At 31.4% G+C, this 21,363-nt stretch overlaps 2 protein-coding genes across 2 annotated transcripts; both read left to right on the top strand.

The window, feature by feature from the left end:
• The first annotated feature begins 6,536 nt into the window (after positions 1-6,536).
• Positions 6,537-7,284, top strand: LOC132759425 (C-signal-like). The gene is made up of 2 exons (XM_060751192.1): positions 6,537-6,676; positions 7,039-7,284. Exons 1-2 carry the CDS (start codon positions 6,551-6,553, stop codon positions 7,261-7,263), a joined length of 351 nt encoding a protein of 116 aa, XP_060607175.1. The 5' UTR covers positions 6,537-6,550; the 3' UTR covers positions 7,264-7,284.
• Positions 7,285-10,799: 3,515 nt separating this feature from the next.
• Positions 10,800-18,217, top strand: LOC132759419 (3 beta-hydroxysteroid dehydrogenase/Delta 5-->4-isomerase type 1-like). The gene is made up of 4 exons (XM_060751180.1): positions 10,800-11,241; positions 12,818-12,982; positions 16,543-16,740; positions 17,092-18,217. The coding sequence occupies exons 1-4, from the start codon at positions 11,097-11,099 to the stop codon at positions 17,658-17,660; spliced, it is 1,077 nt and encodes a 358-aa protein (XP_060607163.1). The 5' UTR covers positions 10,800-11,096; the 3' UTR covers positions 17,661-18,217.
• Positions 18,218-21,363: the final 3,146 nt, after the last annotated feature.

Raw genomic sequence — 21,363 nt, 5'->3', positions numbered from 1 at the left:
AATTCGCATACACATTATTATAGAATCTATGCTTTACTTCCGTACAAAAGATTGTTTCCCTTTTCTAAACCTTTAAATATGCCTTACGATATTCACATTCTCTACTGAATTCAACAAATGTACTCATGTTTGTATGTTCCCATTTTTTCGTTTTCTTTGTTTTTTGTTTGGTTTGTTTTGTTACGTTTTCCTCAATACATGGAACTTTCATGAAAAAGAAAACGATATTCGTCTTCAAGCTTATTACATATGGTACATTTTCTTTCACCGATTGGTGTTCTTAATTGCCTTATCCATCAGCCTGCCTCTATTTGCAATCTTACGCTTCTCAATGAAAGACAAAACCTTATTTTGAAACTTGAAAACTGCTTTATTTCAATAAAATAATGCTCGTGGTGAACTTTTTATGCTATCATGCCAGTTTTAATTAAAATTAACGTTTAGTTTTTCTTTACTACTTCAGGAAACATGTTTTGATTCCCAGCATTCTAATGTAACCAAACTTAGTAAAACCCTAGAACACATATTTTTTCAATCGTTACACCAGTTAAATTTGGTTGGATTATTTTAAAAATCATTCTTAAGCAATTGGTATATTCTATAAATGTACCTATTCTCGTTTCGTCTTAAAATTTTCATTGATGATATTAACCAAGCCTACATTGATAAGATATTCTACTAGGTTTACCGTTAATAAAGACGATTTGGATTGGTTTTTTTTTACGTCTAAAAACCTTTAAGAAAACTGCAATTGTGTTGTTTCTTTTGACTGGCTAAGAAAATATACCACAGCTTCGCTACCATTTAAAGATGGCTTTCTGAGCCTGATCTGATAACTTAGTTTATGCAGTAGCAAATGAGCCACACTACGGAAATATGTAAACGCATTTTTAACTTAAGTCAAACTATCTTGATAATAAAACATGAGGTTACTTGGACTTTGTCCGCCTTTTGTAGTAAATCATTATTTTTGTTTTCGATACATTATCTTTTTAACTCCCAAGTGTCACAATAATCACTCAATACAATAATACATTCCTGAAATACATCTGCTGGGTTAGCAAAAATAACAATATCGTCATTCAATTAACATGTACTGATTGCCTGGTCGGAGATGACTTGATAACGCTCCATTCAGAAAAATTATGTTCATCAATGTTTCCGTCTACCTTTCATGCAAATTCTGTTCTCCAGACATATCAATTATTATAAATATGTACCTAAATTAATATGTATACTCATTTCCATCTAAACCAATCTGTTGGAAATAAAATTGACACAAAAAATAACCTTGCAAAAACTTTGAAATTTGTAGCCGGTCAGACATTCTTTTAATTAAACTTGTCTCGTTCCTGTGTCTTAATTAAACAATATTTTATATAAAGTCAGCATCTTGTAAATCAGCAGTTTTAAAAGACTGCGTATTCGTTCACTCCATATTTGATACTGAGACAATATTAGATGTAAATAGCGATTTTAACCGAAATTATCAGTACCAGAACGACAAAGAAGAAACAAAATGACACCTCAAAACTTTCTTATAACCGGGAGTAATCGAGGAATAGGACTTGAATTAGTTCGGCAACTGGCAGGGATGAATCTTTCTTCAAAACTGATCTTCGCAGCTTGCAGGGATCCAGAAACTTCACAGGTCTGAACTAAATGTCACTATAAATAAATAAATATAATTAATAATTTTTGTATGAATTTTTACATTGTTTCATTTAAATATTTTATGTCTTACTTAAAGTGGTATTATGCTTATCCAGTTTCAAATGGTAAGTGAACAAATAAAAATAACTTGACATATTGTCATAACTGTGTTATATTTTATATGTTATCATGAAAAAATACCCAGGAATTCTTAAGACCAATGGGGATTTCTATAGATACTGTTAAAATTGTATAGGTAAACTTTCAATTCTTAAAAAGAGTGCGGCAGTATTGTTACAGTTTGTTATTTTTATATTGTATCATTAACATTTTTCATCACCAATAAGTGTTCAATTACCAAAATATTAGCCAATCTCTTGTAATATGATACTTGAAGCGAAATAAAATGAGCATAATGTCACTAAAACAAAGATTCTACGCACTTTGAATAAACTTGACTCCACACGAATTGCCTCTCCCCGATTTTAATCCCGGAGGGACTTTGGATTCTTTCATGCGAGAAAACTATCCAGCTAGCTTACGAAACATCAGTGGTTCTACTCAGGGAAGGGCACACGGGATCTTCCTTCAACACTAAAGCTGGAAAGTCACCATATGTCCTATTCTGTGTTGGTGCGACGTAAAACTCAACAAAAATAAAATTAAAGTAATATTAACTTGAACTTGAAAGATCCAGGTAAAACTAAAGATATTACGATTGAAAATCTATCCGACTTTGTACAATATCATTTAGATAATAGACGAGTATAAATAGTTTCATTGGCGCATATTATCATTATTATTTATTATTACTATGGCACGTGAAGAATTTTTCATTCTTTCATTTGTATCAGGATTTAATAAACTTAGAAGAAATGTACAAATGTGTGAAAGTCATCCGTATGGGTAAGTATAATTTAATATTTGGTCTTTAACAATATTATGTTTACAACAAAAAACATATACAATTAATAATAACTTGAAAATAGAACTGAAAGAAGAAAACAAACGTAATTAACGACATAAAATTTAATTAACATACATCTTCTATATTCAATAAATTTCAATAGAATCAGTGAAGTTCTGTTTAAAAGTTACATATGAAATGGCAGTACAATAAATGTAATTTCTTTTGAAAGAACTCTTTACGAGTAAAAAATAAACAATCAACATCTGTATAAATGCCAATGTCTTTTTTTATCTGATCCTTGAAGTTGATTTCTTTTTTGTGTCCCGAGACTCATTCATGTACCTAGAAAATGCATAGTAAAAAATACTTTAAAAGCAAATGAAGGCTGAGAAGGAAGGACAAACCAGAGTTTGATATTGGTTCAATGATGATTTGATTATGTTGGAAGCTTTCGAAGCGTAGATAACAGAGATAAGTCGTAATTTAAAAAATGTAATCGAACTGGTATTTTGCCTTTCCTACAGAATACTTACTTTCATTATTTTTATTGTTATGGTCAAAAAGCATAGGATGGTTCAATTCTTAGAATATGCCAAATGAGTAACGTTTCTGGAAACTGCAAAACAGTACTAAAAGTACATAGCTTTGAGAAATAAATATGATAAGATCTTTTAGATTTAATGGATCTTTGACAGAACGAACACCTAAATGACAAAAATGTTATATTCATAAGTTAATGCTCTAGTGGCATTTTGTGTATGTAATTTCAAAAACAATCTGGAATTGGAGATGATGCCCATTCGACTAAAACTTATAGAAGTCGAACTGTAAAAAAGCACAATTTGTAAGAATCATAGGTCAATTTTCTAGATTATGTTAAACAGTAGGACCTCTGCAAAGCGGTCATGCATAGAGCAATAACCCTTTTAAAAACAACCGTTTCAATTATTTCAAAAGTAAGACATCATAATAAATATAACATCTTTAGAACAACACCAATATGTCATAATCTAATCTTTGTCGCACTGAAGGCGATGAACTGTAAAGACGCAGCTTAAAAGAATTTCTAGATCAAGAATTAATATACATGTTACTAGTTTGCACACAGTTTATTCGTCATAAATATACAAAACATATTTTACATGACATTTACAACCAATTTATAAAAGGCTTAAACTGGAAGCAACTTAATGCCTATTGAATACTTTTTCAATGCATGGTATTTATTAGATAAGGCGAGTAATTTTGCCAATTTTTGACGAAAGAAACTGATTTATCTAACCACCATATACTGAGCTATGTCAAATACTTAAATGGATTGACTATTGAAAATATTTATACTGATGAGTGAGACAAAAAAAGAAAGAACACAAAAAAATGAACCCAATATGCATAAACCATTGTAAGTTTAGATTACGTAACAAATGATCTGACATGATGATGGTACATATTTGGTAAAAGAACAGTGTAACAAATTGAATACAAATGTAACTTAAAATATGAAATTTCGTAAAAAAAACATTTTAGAATTCTACAATGTTATCTACAGTTACAAACTGTGTATGGTCCTGCAAAATCAATTAGTAATTACAAAAAGATATATACGCATTCGGAGAATCGTTTTTGTATCTATGACGTTGATTTTGTTTTTCTACAAAAACGATAATTCTACATTGTCATTTAAAAATCATCATTTCTGCCTTATGGCAAATATCTTTAATGTAAGATATATGTGAATACAGTTGAAGAGATGTTAAAATTAAAACATGCTAAATAATTCAAAAACGTCAACAAATTAAGTTGAAGTTTCACAGAAATCGACAAAAGATGGGGCAACTATTTAATAGTTTTCGACCATTAAAAAAAGGTTAACAACATAAGTTAGCATTGTGCTTTTTAGTTTAAGTGAGTTAGTGACTAACAGATTATCTGAACAATTGAAGCTTATTTGTAAATACTGAAAATAGAAGGCCGTTATATGTAGTCATAAATGAAAGTCTTTTTTTTTCGAATATGAATGATTCACCTTTTTTCACCACTTGCAACCAATTTCTAACAAGTTGACAATATATTATAAATTATTCATTTTAAATGAATTTGTCATAGACTCCGTCATTAAAAATGTAAATGTATGACAGAGTAATTTTCCAATTTATATGTTTTTACTTTTGTTACATGGAATAAATTAATTATGTCAAAGTCATCAAATTTTCATTCATATACAATTTTGTCTTTTTTTTAAACATATTGTCTGCAGAATGTTTATACAAATACAATGTATGTGAAATTAATATCAATAACAGCAGCGATGATCTCCAGAAATACGGATTTCTTTTGCCTTTATGATAATGTTTATTTGCAAGTGCTTTAAAGATATACTTAAACTATGCTCATCTTTGGGTAAAAAACCTTTAATGCAGTAATTTATTTTACTGAACTCATGGGATTCTTATTGAATATGCAAAATTTGAATACTAGGAGTATCACGGATTTATATTACAATATAAATCCGTGGAGTATGCACAAACTATGTTTGGGAAGCTGCGAAGCTGCGTTTCCTATAACTGGTCAAATTTATTTGGTCTTTTCTTTAAAAAAAAACTATTTGATGACATTATACGTGTTTACCTAAAGTGTGTAGAGTTTAAAACAAAATATAATTATCTTCTATGTCAAAAGATGCTTATTTTATATCGAAAAAGTGACTGTATAGAAAGTATATCTTTAAAATAGTAAGGTCAACACAGAATTGAAATATCATATATAAGAATCCGTTTTCTTTATTATTTGTGCTTACATTTATTGAAAGCAATATTGCTTTTAATATATTTGCTAGACGTTGAAGATGAGGCCAGCATAGCGTCTGCCTTTGACCAAATTGCGAGTTTCGTTGGGTCATCAGGATTAAATGTTTTAATCAACAATGCTGCGATTAACTTTAGACAAGCATCTATTACTTCAATAAAAGCTGAAGATATGTTGCGAACACTCAATGTAAATGTTGTCGGACCTGCTGTTGTTTCAAAGGTAAAGTAAATTTTCTGATTTTATTCCTAACAGCACTTACATTAATAACCCATTAGTTTGTGTTTTTTGTGTTGTTTTTTTAATTTTATGTCAGTTAAATTATACATAATGAATTAGTTTTTTTGTTGTCTTTTAATTAAAAATTTGTCACGTACATATATTTCAATATTCATTATAAAAACGCCATTTAAATGAACTGTAATATTTGCATACCGTAAAAACAACATTAGGAGACTAAAATACAGATCTTTTTATTCAAATTGTCTTTGTTTACAGTTTACTGACAAAAAACAAAATGTAAAAGAAAAAAGAAAATCTTTTGCAATTGTTTAGTATCCATTTAAATGTTAACGATTCTTTCATTATTAAGGGAAAAAAAACACACAAAAAAACAACAACAAAAACTAGAATGTCAGCCATGAATTGTTTGTAGGACAGATTGAACTCGAACAAATATATCGCACAAAAAACATTTACACATTGCGTTGCAATTCTGTCATTTTTTTATCAAGTAAAAAAACAAAAAGTAAAGCTGAAAGTTTGTTTTATGTTCTAAGAATATTGATTGTTCAACTTTCAAAACAAAATATTTATAATAATGAAAAAATAAAACATGATTTTTTTTGTTAATAAAAAATGAATCAAGAGTTCATTAAAAATTTAATTAATTTATTAGAAAAAAAAATGAACAACTCATTTAGATTTATTTAACTAACTAATTAATTACTAATAAACGTTACGAAAGTAATAATCGGCCCTGAAATGAATAATACCCTCGGACTGAAGCCCTCAGAACCATTATTCATTTTATGGGCCGATTGTCATCTTACAGGCCCGTCTATGACGTGTCTTTATCTCTTAATAATGACTCATCAATTCATCAGAATATTGAATTAAGGAATAAATTTTCAAACAAATAAATTTGTTTTCAATTTACAGACATTTTTGCCACTTTTACAAATGGCAGCTGATAGACAGTTTGGAGATATGTCCTGGTCGAGGGCCGCAATAATCAACATATCTAGTCAACTGGGATCAGTAGGTGAAAATATGACAGGCGGGTCGTATCAATACAGGGAATCAAAAGTACGTTGTGTGTGTGTGGTTTTTTTAAATAATCGTTCGTTTTGCTTGTTTGTTTTTAGGGATTTGTGTTTGTTTGTTGTTTTTGCACCAATGAACATAAAAGTTTGAAGTAAGCACACGATTCTCAAAGTCCTGTCCTTTTAAATATTTTTTCTTTGAAAGTTCTGTAAAGAAACTAACTTTAAAAAAAAAAGTACTACCTCGCAGTAATTTGTTTCTTTCAGTAAGTTCGGTTACATTCACATATATTTAAATTTTGGCTCATATAGATATATTTGATTCACATAAAATCGAGAATTATAACGATGTTTGTTATTTAAAGAATATTGTACAAAATAAAGTATATTATCCTTTCTTTACAGGCCGCATTAAATCAGTTGACAAAGAATCTTAGTATAGAACTTGGCACTAGAGGTATTCTTGTAACAGGCATTCATCCAGGACGGGTTCGTACTGACATGGGTGGACCAAATGCTGAGATAGGACTTTACGAAAGTATTCGAGGAATAATCAAAGTGCTCAAAGGACTAAACGAGGAAAGTGCAGGAAATCTGTATTCCTACACTGGACGAATAATCCCGTGGTAAAGTGTATCACGTGACACGAATAAAGATACATTTAGTTTTACATTTATGATACGTTGTAATATCAATGTTTAGGTGTTTGTTCAATAAATTATTGTTTGTCAATATAATATTATATATCAAACAAAAGCTATGTACTTTTTTTACATATTTAATAGGATTTCAAGGTATGGCAAATATGACAGGGTGGTTATTCGTTAAATTCTCACAGTCCACGTCATTGTGTCACTATAGACAAAGAAAAAAAAACGGTGTTACGCTGCCAATAAACACTGTTGGGACTACTTGTATATGCGGCTGTTTTATTTTCACCCTCGATTGTATAGTTTACAAAGCCTTTTAAAGCAGCAATAAAAAGCATTTTTATTTATAGTTTCAGTTCTTATAATGTTTTCTTTTCTTACATTACCGAAATGAAATCTCACATACACTAGCGCCACATATTTGATCCATGTCAGTTAATAAATAGATTGACAAAACGGCGCCAATCTGTAAGCAGCTCAATGACGTCATCCTACGTATACAACTCATTCATAAACGCTGACGTCATTTCATACATAAAAGAATGATAAATGGGGCACTGATGAAAACACAATACAATCCATACTAAAACGAAAGTTTTTATTGTTGAAAACTTGATAAAAAAAACGCTTTTTCTTATTATTTCTTTTTTTTTTGTTTAATAATTTCTATATCTTAGCAATAGTAGGGTACGAAAATCGAACAGCGTTATACGAAAATCGGCACCGGAAGTTATTTCCACTTGAAAAAATAAGATAAGTGATCTTCCTTATTTTATCGTGTTAGAATCAAAATAATATCGGTCCTAGCGGTGTTTATACGGCCTTCGTGGTCAATTCATACGTAATAAAACTCCAAACCGGTGTTAGATAGCCGAAAAACACCGCTAAGACCGATATTATTTCTTAACTCTTTTATTTTGCCTTTAAGCACTGTCGGCAATATAGATCTAATGGTCTAAGCCTATAAAAGCACCTAGTACGTATATATACATGTTCAAGCAATTCGGTTTGTATACCGTGAAAACTGAAATGATTGATCGTATATATGTTTTCACTCTGTTTTTATGTTATGTTGCAGGAAAAAACGTATACTTTAAACAGAGTTTATATTTTTCAGTAATAAATAAGATTTGTCGCATAAATTTTTCTATCATTATAGATAAAGGCAATGGTATTAAAACGATTTATTTTAAGTTTTGGGTGTCTAATGTGTTGATGTTATTCACATATACAACAACATAATAATAATAAATTATACTATAGCCTTATTAGATAACGAATACTATGAAACATAATTATCACAATACATCATTAATTCCGCTGTAAATGTATCAATTCTTTATCAAATTACGGTTTTATATTTAAGACAGAAAGGCTAGAAAAGACATAAAAACAGTTTCAATTTGTCTTGTTTCACAAAACAAATCTATCAATAGTGTATTTTCATATTTCAGATGCTAAACACATAGAGCTTGACGAATCCCTTATAGGCAAATTTTGTGTCGTAGGATATGAGGGAAAGCCCTACGAAGACGTCGACGACCAAGAATTGGAGGTTAATGTTATGCATTGTATTGGGTCAAATAGGTTGTTTTGGCCGATGATGCAAGACGTTTTATGGTATTCCAGGGAAACTTTGTCACGTTAATCCCATCTCCAAAGAAGATTGGGAGCCGACATTTTCAAATCGATACACCAGTATGGGAGGAAATTCAGAGACATTTGGATTTGTAATTGAAACATTTGTGACAGAACATGAAAATGAGCATGACCGCATTTTGAAATCTGTTCTATAACTCCTTAGTATATTTGACATTCTTTTAATTGGCGTAAAGTTGGTGGTTGTAAGTGTTGAACTAAATTTCTTGAAGCATAAAGTTTTTTGTATTTCTGACTATGTTTAGAATAGCTGTTATTCAAATTGTTCTTGTCGTTCTATTCTGTCCTTAATGACAATTCACTCATGCTTTAATATGAGATGGTAATATTTTAGTTATGAAAGTTGCGCGTATGTGAATAAAGCACTGTTATTGAGTGAATTTGTTTGTTATAGTTATTAGCTGCTTTAGTGTCACTTCCAAAACGTATCACGTCACTCCCGCGACATACTATCCTACTGTTACGATAAACATATTTTTAAATATACTTTTAACACTAAACATGAATTCATAGCAAGTAATTAATATAAAAAAACATAAAACATATCTACATTTTTGTGAAAAAAATAAAACGACAGACAACGTTTAGTTATAATTACCAGTTTTAAAACGGGAAGACTTCTTGTATGTTTCAAATATTCTACTGATTAAATATTCAAGTATAAAATACATGATTCAACTGTATTTCTTCAATAGATCTTATTCAAAAATTAATGTATGACAATATTGGTATTAATATGTCTGTTGTGAAGAGTTTTAATTTTAGAGCGGGAGTGACATATGAGATCACGTGACCCCTTACATTTAGTTCTATATCGTAAAAATTTAAAGATAATTTTTTTTTCAAAGCCATATATATGCCTTATGGTACTTAATTAATGTGGAAAACAAAACAGTTGGTACATGACCATTCAAAATATCACTTTCAAAATATCACTTTGTTGCTTTTCAAATTAAACGTTTTCTGTAGAAATATCCATTTAACGGTCTAAGCGTAAAGTTCTAAATTGAAATTTTCCCATAACGAAATCCCAAGCTGGACACATTTGCTATTAACAACTTAACATAACCAGTGTATGACATTCATAAGTCAATATTTTATTCATTTGTTTCTTTTTTTCTTTCTGTTGAGTTATTTTAAATCAATTTGATCTACATATCTAGCCAATGAAATCTGATCAGCAAATGAACTAAAAAAGTCTAATGTAAATATTTTGTATATTTTTGTTATTAATTTTGCCGAAAATAATAAACCGCTTATAATATGTATCCATGTAAAATGAAGGCAAACATATTTAGCAAGGACAATTTAGCTGTAAGGACGAGTTTACAAAGAAATATGTGAAGATTTTGGTCTGATTGCCGCGAAGGGAAGCTCAACCGCTTACCACAGACTCAAAGTTAAATCAATTTCTAATTGGGTTTCATGTTGCACCAATACAGCATAGGACATATAGCTACAGTAATTCATTGTATTCACATATTCACGGTAAAGTAAGCAAATGAAATAAATTTTAATCTAAAGGAATTGATGTGGTTATCTACAAAAATATCATGTTTATAATTTTGTTGAAACATGATAACAGGAGTAGTAACAACCTGCAGTACACCACCACCAAGTTAGCAAACTTACTGAGTTTTAACGACCAATAATGATTAAGATATGAAAGTTGAAAAACCTGATTGATTATACTGCATTATTCATTATCTATTTACCTGACACGTTAGAAAACTTATTCTCCCAACCTTTAAATATCGACTATTGGAAATGATGTATGGAAAGGTTTAGAAATAAAAACCTAAAACCAATCAATATGTTGAGGAAATTGTACAATGTATTGATAATCCGATTGCAAGTTTTGGTGCCTGAGTGTGCAGTGTTCCGTGTGTAAATTGAAACTGAATTTGGATATAGTCAAGAGGTTATCAAATACTCTTGTTATATTTGTTATCACTGTGTCTATTTAAAATTATATGTGGGACCTAGTTATTGATATCATATGCATGTACTTAATTGATTATACATGATATGCACCAGTTATCGTGTAACGTTCAACGTTCAAAAAGTTGGGATTTAATTTTTTATCAGACGTAAGGACAGTTCAGTTATTTGTTATTTAATGATATTTTGCACAAATCTGTGTATATAAGACGAATGGATTCCGCTACTGGTTGTGTGGTCCTGGTAACAGGGGGATCTGGATTTTTAGGACAACATATCGTGGGACTACTCCAAGATCGTGCAGATCACGTGACTGAAATTAGAGTTCTTGATGTCATTCCATATGAAAATAAGCTTGGTAAGATATTCTAACAAATTTCCTTATATTTCTAATAGTCAATAGCCTCCTTTTTTCTCCTTAACAACATATGAAATATAAATTTCATGTAATATGTAACATGGGTATCATTCGAAAAAGAAAAAAATATGCACGTGCCAGGAATGTGATGTAGGATTAATTAAATTGTTCTCATCCTCATCACTATTATTAAAGTCAAGGGTAATGATAAGCAAACGATCAAGAGAAGGGGTGATCCCTTGGAAAAAATGAAAACAACAAAATTATATGAAAATTGCTGACTCGGTTTGATTGAGTCTGTTCATGAGATATTATTTATACAAAAATGTAAGATCCCTTAAGTCCTCAAACACCGGCTTAAGCAGTATTTGATCTTCAACACTAAATGTGCTGGAATCGATAATGCCGAAGGACCAGAGAAATAAACCCACATTGATGTGAAGTACGGGCAACTTTTTTTTTATATCTGCCACACGGCACATGACACCTGCTCTTGTGAAGAATAAAAATCTGGAAACAATGAAAACAACAAAATAACAAGAAATTTATTTGCAGACTCGGTTTGATTGAGTTTTGTTCATGAGGGATAATGAGAAAGTACAACATTCCATACACCCCAATTCTGCACTTGCGAACGATCTGAACATCATCGTTTTCTTGAACAAGTTAAGCTTTTCTTATAATTAGGATTTAAATTTCCATATTTAATGCATGATAAAATAACTGAACATACAGACTGGTGTCACCATTTCTCCAGATATTTACATCACAACAGCAGGTGTCAGTTTAGTCTCAATATTTCGACGGCAAGACAGACCGATTTTATAATCTGATATTTCATAGATGTCTGTCTTTACCATATCGCCGAAGGGCGACCATCGTCTATATAAAAAAAGCTCTAAAGCGCACAATTTGTTGGGCTAGTGTCAGTTCAGAGTTTTTATATTCTCCTGGTTGAAAACTAAGTACCGCTTAAGCCGGTGCTAGGGGGGGATGAGGAATGTTGCCTTTTTTATTATCCCTCAGTTATAGAGTCAATTAAATCAAGTCTGCAATTTTCTTGTAATTTTGTTGTGATACATGCTTCCAACTCAAGTATTCAGGTAATAGTGCTAGTAATTTCTCGTTAGATATTACTTTTAACAAACACATGTGCACTCAGGCGTTATTTTTATTGTCCAGAGCCAACATTTCTGCAAGCCTTTGATAAGCCGCAAGCATAGACATTTTATCTAGTATCTAAATACACTCGTGACAACTTAAAACACGTTTTTCAGTCAAAGAGTAAATTATATATCTATGATTTTTCTAAATCATAACAGTTAAGATAACTTGACATTATAAAAATGACTAAACTATTTCCTCCCCTCATATTTTATTTCTGCTTCTTATTTTTTCACTACATGTAAAAAAAAATTTTTATGTCGTTGTTTCACCAATGTCATCAATATTCATTCACTTGTTAAACATATACGAAACCACTTTTGAAATGTTTCTACCCATACTGGATGTTTAAATATTTTTATAAAGGTAAAGAGAAAAATGTAGAGAATTGATTCGCATGCCTACCTTATAGATTACGTTGAAAGAAAACCCGTTAAGCAGTATGTCGGAAGCGTGACTGACAAAGACCTAGTGATGAGAGCATGTCAGGGTGTTGACTGTGTAATGCACGTGGCAAGTATAGTGGATACATCACTTATTCCAGACGAAGAAAAGAGTTACAGGATAAATGTTGAAGGTAGGTAAAATAATGTTGATGATATTAATCAAGTGGGTTGAACAAGAAATATCAGTGATTACAATTGCGAACAAACAAAGTGATATTCACCCCCTGGGAACCGGGAGAAAGGTAAACTATGCCGATAGTTTTTATATTAAATAAGTTTTGTATTTCAGTAATCATAAGCGCACTGTATGCCTCTCATTGCCAGATTTCTATCAATAATTATTCTGTGTTTAATGTTTTGTAGTTGTTAATTTCATGCTCACTTATTTACACGTTTACTTTTTACTATTGGATCATTTGAAAATATGTATATATAAGATAAATAAGAATAAATGTTTAACTCGAATGTGATAAAACAAAAAGGGGAAATATGAAAATATTGCTTTAAGGCGAACAAACTAACTACAAATAAAAGCGATCTTGCACACTTTTGCTTGAATGTGGAGAACATACCAACCTTATCTCAACCTTGCCCAACCACCGCTTAATACTACAATGGATTGTCGATTTTGTAAGATTTCTAATGTAAGGTGATGTTATATATCTGATTTACAAAAAGAAAAAATGTTGCAGGCTCTGATTGACTTTAAAATTAACTCAACATATGTTTTCAAGTGAAATCCTACCGTTGTTAGCTCATTACAATAAAGATATTTTACAATTATTAGATTTATTGGATAGCTTTTGTCGGATCATTGTCTCTTCTATTTCTTGCCGTTGCTTTCGTCGTTGTTTTTGTAAGTATCATCACCCCAGGAGCCAGCTTGAAAGTGTGAAGTATAAAGAAAGTAACCATTTTGTAAAGAAATCTATAGACAAATGCTTGGAACACAAGTCAATTTGGAATTTCCTCAAAATAACCTCTGCTTCACTTAAAAAATATTGAGCACGCTCAACCTGAACTATTTCCTTAATGAGACACATATTCGAAAAATGGCATATTCTAATGTAATCAATCAGTATTGAGATAGGCGAACATGCATTTATTTTTAAATATACAAAGAGTCATATCTCAAAAATGTTCTATTAGATTTTAATAATATTTGTTGAGCATCGTGTCTATACTCTTTATTGAACATATAACAGCATGATTTCACATGTAAGCATATGTAAGCTGCACTTTAAAAATATTCAAAATTGTAAAAAGCGAAAGTCTTTGTAAATCAAATACAAAACATCATCCGCCAGTTATACTTTATAAACAATCAAATATACTTCTTCAGAATGTGAAATCATGACCTTTGTAACGTTTAAATAATTATTTTAGAGCATGTCAGATGCTTGTTATCTAAAGAAAGTAATGCTTCATGTGAAATCATTTGACATTAAAGTAGCAAAATGTAAGCAATGCAGTATTTTGACTTTCAAATTATTAAATCACAATACGAGTACTAATTGCCAAAATGTAAAAGAATGAAAAATTGGCCAATGTTGAACCTTTTGTAAGCAATAAAAGTACACCAACAATAAAAAAGCTTTTAAGAAAAATATGTAACTATTTCTGAAGCTTAAAAGGTGAATTATACAAATCTAGCAAGAGTGTTCAGATTCGCTTCTATTTAGTTTACTTCGAACACACAGTATATATATATATACACACACAGAAAATAGCAGTAATAATGTACACAATAAAAACATGAATTGTTGAAAAGGAATTTGAAGTGTGTTCAGAATTTGTGTTTGAATCTATAAAAACATTAAACACAATATACCTACAGAAAGCTGATAATGCATGGTGCTTATTATCCCCCGCCGAAAAGGCGGCGGGGGATATAGAAATAGTCTCCGTCCGTCCGACCTCCTCCGCCTTCGTCCGTCAATGTTTCCCTTGAGTCAAAATGATTTTTGTCCAGAGCATATCTCAAAAGTATTGAGATATCAACATGAAACTTCATAGGTGCATAGATCTCACTCAGGAGGTGTGCAGTACACAAGAATGATAACTCTACCTTTCATAATTTTTGAGTTATTGCCCTTTGTTATTTTTCATACTTAATTTTTCACCTGAGTGGAGCAAAACTCAAAAAGTTTTTGAGATATCAACATGAAATGTCATAGTTGGATAGATTTTATTGAGGAGGAATGTTGTGCACAAGATTGATAACTTTTCCCTATACAATTTTTGAGTTATTGTCCTTTGTTCTTTTTCATGCTATTTTGTCCAGAGCTTATCTCAAAAAGCCTTTGAGATATCAAAATGAAACTTCATAGATGCATAGATCTCACTCAGGAGGTGTGCAGTGCATAAGAATGATAAATCTACCTTTCATAATTTTTGAGTTATTGCCCTTTGTTATTTTTCATACCTAATTTTTCACCCGAGTGGAGCATAACTCAAAAGTGTTTGAGATGTCAACATGAAATGTCATAGGTGGATAGATTTTATTGAGGAGGAATGCTGTGCACAAGAATGATAACTCTTTCCTGTACAATTTTTGAGTTATTGCCCTTTGTTCTTTTTCATACTATTTTGTTCGGAGCTTATCTCAAAAAGTATTTGAGGTATCAACTTGAAACTTCATAGGTGGATGAATCTCATTGAGAAAGAGTACAGTGCACAAGAAAGATAACTCTACCATGCATAATTGTATAGTTATTGCCCTTTTTTATTTTTCAAAATTAATTTTTGTCCAGAGCATAACTCAAAAGGCCTTTGAGATATCATAATGAAACTTCATAGGTACATAGATCTCACTCAGGAGATGTGCAGTGCACTAGAATGATAACTCTACCTTTTATAATTTTTGAGTTATTGCCCATTATTATTTTTCGTACTTAATTTTTCAATTCAATTTTTTTGTCAAAAAGTATTTGAGGTATCAACTTGAAACTTCATAGGTGGATAGATTTTACTGAGGAGGGATGCAGCACACAAGAATGATAACGTACCCTGCATTATTTTTCAGTTATTGCCCTTTGTTATTTTCAGCCATCAGTATTCACATAGGTTTCAAATCTGTAATCACTATAGCCATCAGTTTTCATTACCAAAAGACCTCTTAAAATGGAATTATTCTGCTCTACTACATATACATTCTTCCAATGAGCAAACACATTCGGCGGGGGATGGCCATGTTGACATGGCTCTTGTATAATTAGTGAAAAACTAACTGATTCCTTGTTAAAGAAATGCCAAAAGTAAACCTTTCTACCGGCTGCTTATTCACACACTTGATAATCAAAGCGCTGATGCGCTTGCGATAGTCTGATAGTTTATACAACGTTTCTTGATGCACCAGTTGTTATAGCTTGTAATACATATAGTTTTGAACAAAAGAACAATCGAGCGTATGTACTCACTGTCTTTTTTCATCAACCGTTGTTTAAAACTCTTTCACATTTATGATTATCCTGAGCATTTATTTCCCTCGGTCGATGAGGTTAAAAGGATGACGAAACAGTTTCTGAAAAAAAAAATTTAGTGTTCCTGTGTGCATGTGTGTGTTATCATTGTCAAATATTATATTCAGTTAATTTCAAAAGCTATTTCAGTGTGTTAATATTCACTAATACTTTTGTATATTTAATATCTGATTTGTTAATGCTTTCATGTATATCAATTATTATTTAAGGAACGGAAAACGTAATAGATGCATGTTTAAAGAATGGAGTGAAGCGTCTTATATACTGTAGTTCGGCAGAAGTTGCGGCTGGGTCAAGAAACATTTACGACGGTACTGAAGAAAATACAGAAATAGAAACTGATCAGCTTTTCAAACCGTATGGTGCAACAAAAACAGAAGCCGAACGGCTTGTGCTAGAAGCAAACAGTAAGTATGCTTAACTTGACTATTTAAGTTCTATGCTAACTTTATTCTCAATGATACGAAAATTGAAAGAGAGTTGATACTGAAAACTGAAGAAAAGTCCTTCAGATGTACTGTATCTTAAGTAATATTTTGTAGCAAAATAAGTTTATAATAAATCTCTGAGCAACAAATGTTATCAGGTTTGCTAATAAAAAGGCAATTTAACAAGTAAAGTATTGATCATGTGAACTTAAGCAGAACTACAAACAGTTGGTGAACGTTAATGTTATTAATCACATTTACCTCTGACGAAACCTTTGTCGTAAATATTTAAATGCTATAAATTTGTTTGACTATCAAACTTTCTTCCAGGCAAACAATTAGGGACAATTTCGTTACGACCAGTTGTTATGTATGGTGAATTAGAATGGAGGTCAATAGGTGTTATGGTGACTGGATTCCTTGCAAAAACGTTTGGATCTTATGTCCGAGTTTATTGCGGAAAAGGACTTTCTGAACATGTGTATGTTGGAAACGTTGCATGGGGATTCGTTTGTGCAGAAATCAACCTCTATCAAGACAAAGTAGACAAAGAATCGACAGGGAAAGCATACTTTATAGCTGATGGATCTCCGAGAACTAGCATCTGGTCTTTTATGGAAGGCATTGTGTCTGAAATAGGTTTGAAACCTATTGCAATATCGTTTCCAGTATGGTTTATTGTCAGTTTATTGTACATTTTGTTTTTTATACTAAGTGTTATATCAATAGTACATAGAGTCAATTTCTTCGTGGGAATTCCCCCTTTTCAAGCTTTAGAGAGGATATTTCTATTTAGATATGAGAAAGCCACTGAAAAACTGGGCTACATTCCCATTTATAGCTATGAGGAAGCTAAAACAAGAACGGTGAATTATTTTAAATCATATGTGACTGTCTAGCTTAAAAGTTCTAGAGTTAGAATGATATATTTTAACAGTATATAACAACATGGACAAGGTGTGTTAATGCATGGACATACAACGAATGTACCTTTCCAAACAAATGATGAGCTAGAATGAAACAAATTAGGAATACTTCATGTTCATGAACAACCTTAGCTATGAAAAAGACTGAATCATGTTTTTTTATAACTGATTACGATTGTGTTTGTTATTATCTACTACAATTTTGTATGTTAATTCTCTATAGTTTCATAATGTACACTAGTATTTTTTTAATTTATTGAATCATTTGTTGATGGTTTATTTGTAAATTCATAATGCATATCCAAAAGCTCAGACCGAAAGTGGTAGACTACAGAAGAACAATCACTGTACATTTATATAGTAAAATCATTTAAAATGATTTCATATCGATAAATCTATTTCAGTATTATATAAAAACATGGTGAATGATATCTAATACATGATAAAACAATAACACAGTACAACATATATGAGAAGTGAAACCACATCAATTACCTTATACAGAGAATAAATCAAAGCAATAAACTAAATCTGTTATTTCGATTCTTGCCCTTTCGTACTGATGGTATTGAAGAGGATGCACACAATGGAATGCAAAAGGACGAACTTTAGAAAGAAAATGAAAATAAGAGGATAAAAATCAATAGATACTTACATTTAGACGATGACTTTTGTTTGACAAATTAGTAATTTACAAATTCGGTTAGAGGGTTGTATGTTCGCAGATTGATTATGCACCATCATATTTGACTGTGGGTAAAATATAGCACCCACTTCCACTTAACATACTCCTGTGTGAGTCTAAGGGAATAAAGTATTCAACTATAAATTCAGCTGGAAGACCTTTTTGGATTAAAAACATTACAGAGTGTAATTTTTGCATTTTTGGACCGGACGGCAATTTTAACACTAACAATGCCCCCCCCCCCCCCCCCCCCCCCCCATCCGCATTAAAGCAACTTGTGAAGAATTGGGACATTACATAATTGGGATAATGACCGACGACTGAAATATACAAGCATAATACATCACTTCTGTGACCCGTGAGAATCATCTTTTTTACAGGTACAATAATAATTGCTCCAATCAGCTGTAGCTTCTTGTCCAATGGCTGTAACTTGGGTGTTAGGGAGACTCAATGTATCCTTGTGTCATGGTTATCTGATTGGAATAGAAACAAGTAATTCTAAAGATAAAGGAAAACAAGTAGTTTGATTTGACCATAAGGGGCATATCAATAATGCTTATCAACTTCATCTCCCTTGATTTTGTTGAAAACCATACCAAGCAAACGAAAAGTAGGAAAAATGCAAACGACTTGTGTAACATTTAATCTCTCCGATAGCGTGTTCCACCAAAACTCTATAACGCTTTACGTAACGATTAAAACGTAATGACTGCCGTCGTTCTACACCATGTTTTCTTCTAATCTGTGCAGCGGAATATGGAGAAAGAACGGGATACCCGTTTGGGTAAATTTTGTCACCTATCAGGAAATTGTAATTCTCTACCAATTTGTTGCATTAGGCCAAATTGCTGTGCCCAGATTCAACGTAAACTATCAACTATGACCTGTGACTGTAAACAGTGATAATGACCAGAATAATATTGTTGTTGGTTCGCTGTTGGTTTATAAATTTCGTGGCTAGTACCATCTATTGCCCCAACAGCAGCATCAATCTTGGCCCAGTTTCCACGCAAATTATTCTATTCATGCAAATTGCCAAACTGGCCACAGTGAATGTAGTCAGATAATGATGCATCAAAAAATGGAAGTGCACGTTTTATCTCCTCTTGTACATTCGTCACACTATAATAATAATAATAATAAACTCTTTATTTAACGAAGGTAACTTATTAAGACAATACATCAAAGCATTAGATACAACACATATAATGCAAAATCTTATTTTCAACAAGGCCTTCAATAAAACATAAACATAACAACGGACATATTCAAGCAATTGTAAAGATTACAACATTCAGTAAATCTTAATCAACAAAGAAGACAGACATAATATTATATTATAGTATAGGTACATTTTCTATAATTCATCTCTAGATAATAATAAATGTTTGAAATGTGATTTAAACAATTTAAGACTTGAAAGATTTCTTATTTTTAAAGGAATAGTGTTCCATAACTCCATACTAGAATAATAAAAAGTACGTTTCAATAATTTGTTTTAGGTCGTTTATGCATAATATCTTTTTTATGTGTTGATCTTAGTAAGTAAGTTTTATTTTGAGATAACACTAATGTTAAACCAAACAGCCAGTACTCTGTAAGAATGGTAAGTTCGTAACCAAATCAAAACAAGTAAAACCCGATTTCTTTTAGACAAAATGTTATCATGTTTACTTGGAAGAGGTATGATATTTACAAGTTCTAGGAAAGTCTCAGAACTTTCTCCAGTGGTTTTAAAGAACTCGTATCGCCGATCTGAGATCAAGCCAAACACATTTCTACCAGTACATGGACCGTCGGAGTTGGGTAAAAGCCTGTTTCTTACATCTAGTAGAGGATCTGGAGGTAGGCGACAGACAAGAAGTAGCGATCTCATAACACATTTCTGGTACCGGTACATGTATTCTGTAAAATACATGCATGTGTAGCAGTTGTATAAACTATCCTCTTATGAAATCTCAATGATGTTTTAAACATTCTTCTGTATACTGAACTCAGAAGCCCCTGCAACGGACAAAAAAGAATTTGCAAATTCATTGTCTATCAAACCGAGACTGTGATGTTCAATTATTTGTTTTGTTCTCCTTGCTTTTAAAGGATCAATTTTATACCGGTGTCATAGGTCAGATATTTTGCATCTAGTGCTCAATGAGCTACTAAATGATAAGTTACCAAGAAGTATGCATGGCCTATGTACTGTTTATCTATCCTATTCCAGAATCATCATATACATGTTTCAAGGGTCAGATATTATATTATTAAATAATATTATTATATTATTACGGTCGCTAGCCTTCAAAGGACGGCTTAGTGAATATTTATGTGTACCTATTCATTTTTCGTGTATTTCATGTATTTAGTAAGAATCAAGTATGAAAGTAAATTCTAAATTGATATTTTCCCCATGAGATCAAAGGTCTTGTATTACATTTAATGTTTTTAACATGATGCTGAAACAAAAATAAAGCAATTTGCCAGCAGAAAATATTGATATCTTCAAAGCCTATCTAATATCAATCTATTGCTGCAAACTTGTATTTAATTCTGGCATATTATTTGTTATTATTTATTGGTAATATAATTAAATGGCGCATGTCAATTTACAGGTATGTTAGACAAAGATAAATGTCAAACTAAATCCCTTTTTATGACCATAAATCGACAACCATTTCTTAGTAACATCAAATATTTCACCGCCTGTTGTTTTCATCCGTAAATCTCCGAGGCTTGCCACATAGAGTATACAATGTACTTTCAGTGCTTCCATCATTTAAGCGATCGTTTTAGGTTATCACATTATTGAAATAGTGTAGATAGACGGCCGTGTTGTCAAGAAAATTTGTTATTTTATGTGTAGAAATTTGAGTTCTAAAAATAATGCACCTTGGTGTATGAGAATGTGAAATTGTCTTCATCACGTTTACAAGAGGAATAGACGCTACAGCCACGCCACATTACTAAACATAATAGTAATACAAATGAGCCGCG

This window comes from Ruditapes philippinarum, unplaced genomic scaffold (genome assembly GCF_026571515.1).
Source record: "Ruditapes philippinarum isolate M1 unplaced genomic scaffold, ASM2657151v2 ctg2377_1_1_1_1, whole genome shotgun sequence".
Lineage (NCBI taxonomy): Eukaryota > Metazoa > Mollusca > Bivalvia > Venerida > Veneridae > Ruditapes > Ruditapes philippinarum.
The sequence above is the reverse complement of the archived record's forward strand: the minus strand, read 5'-3'. Positions and strand labels throughout refer to the sequence as shown.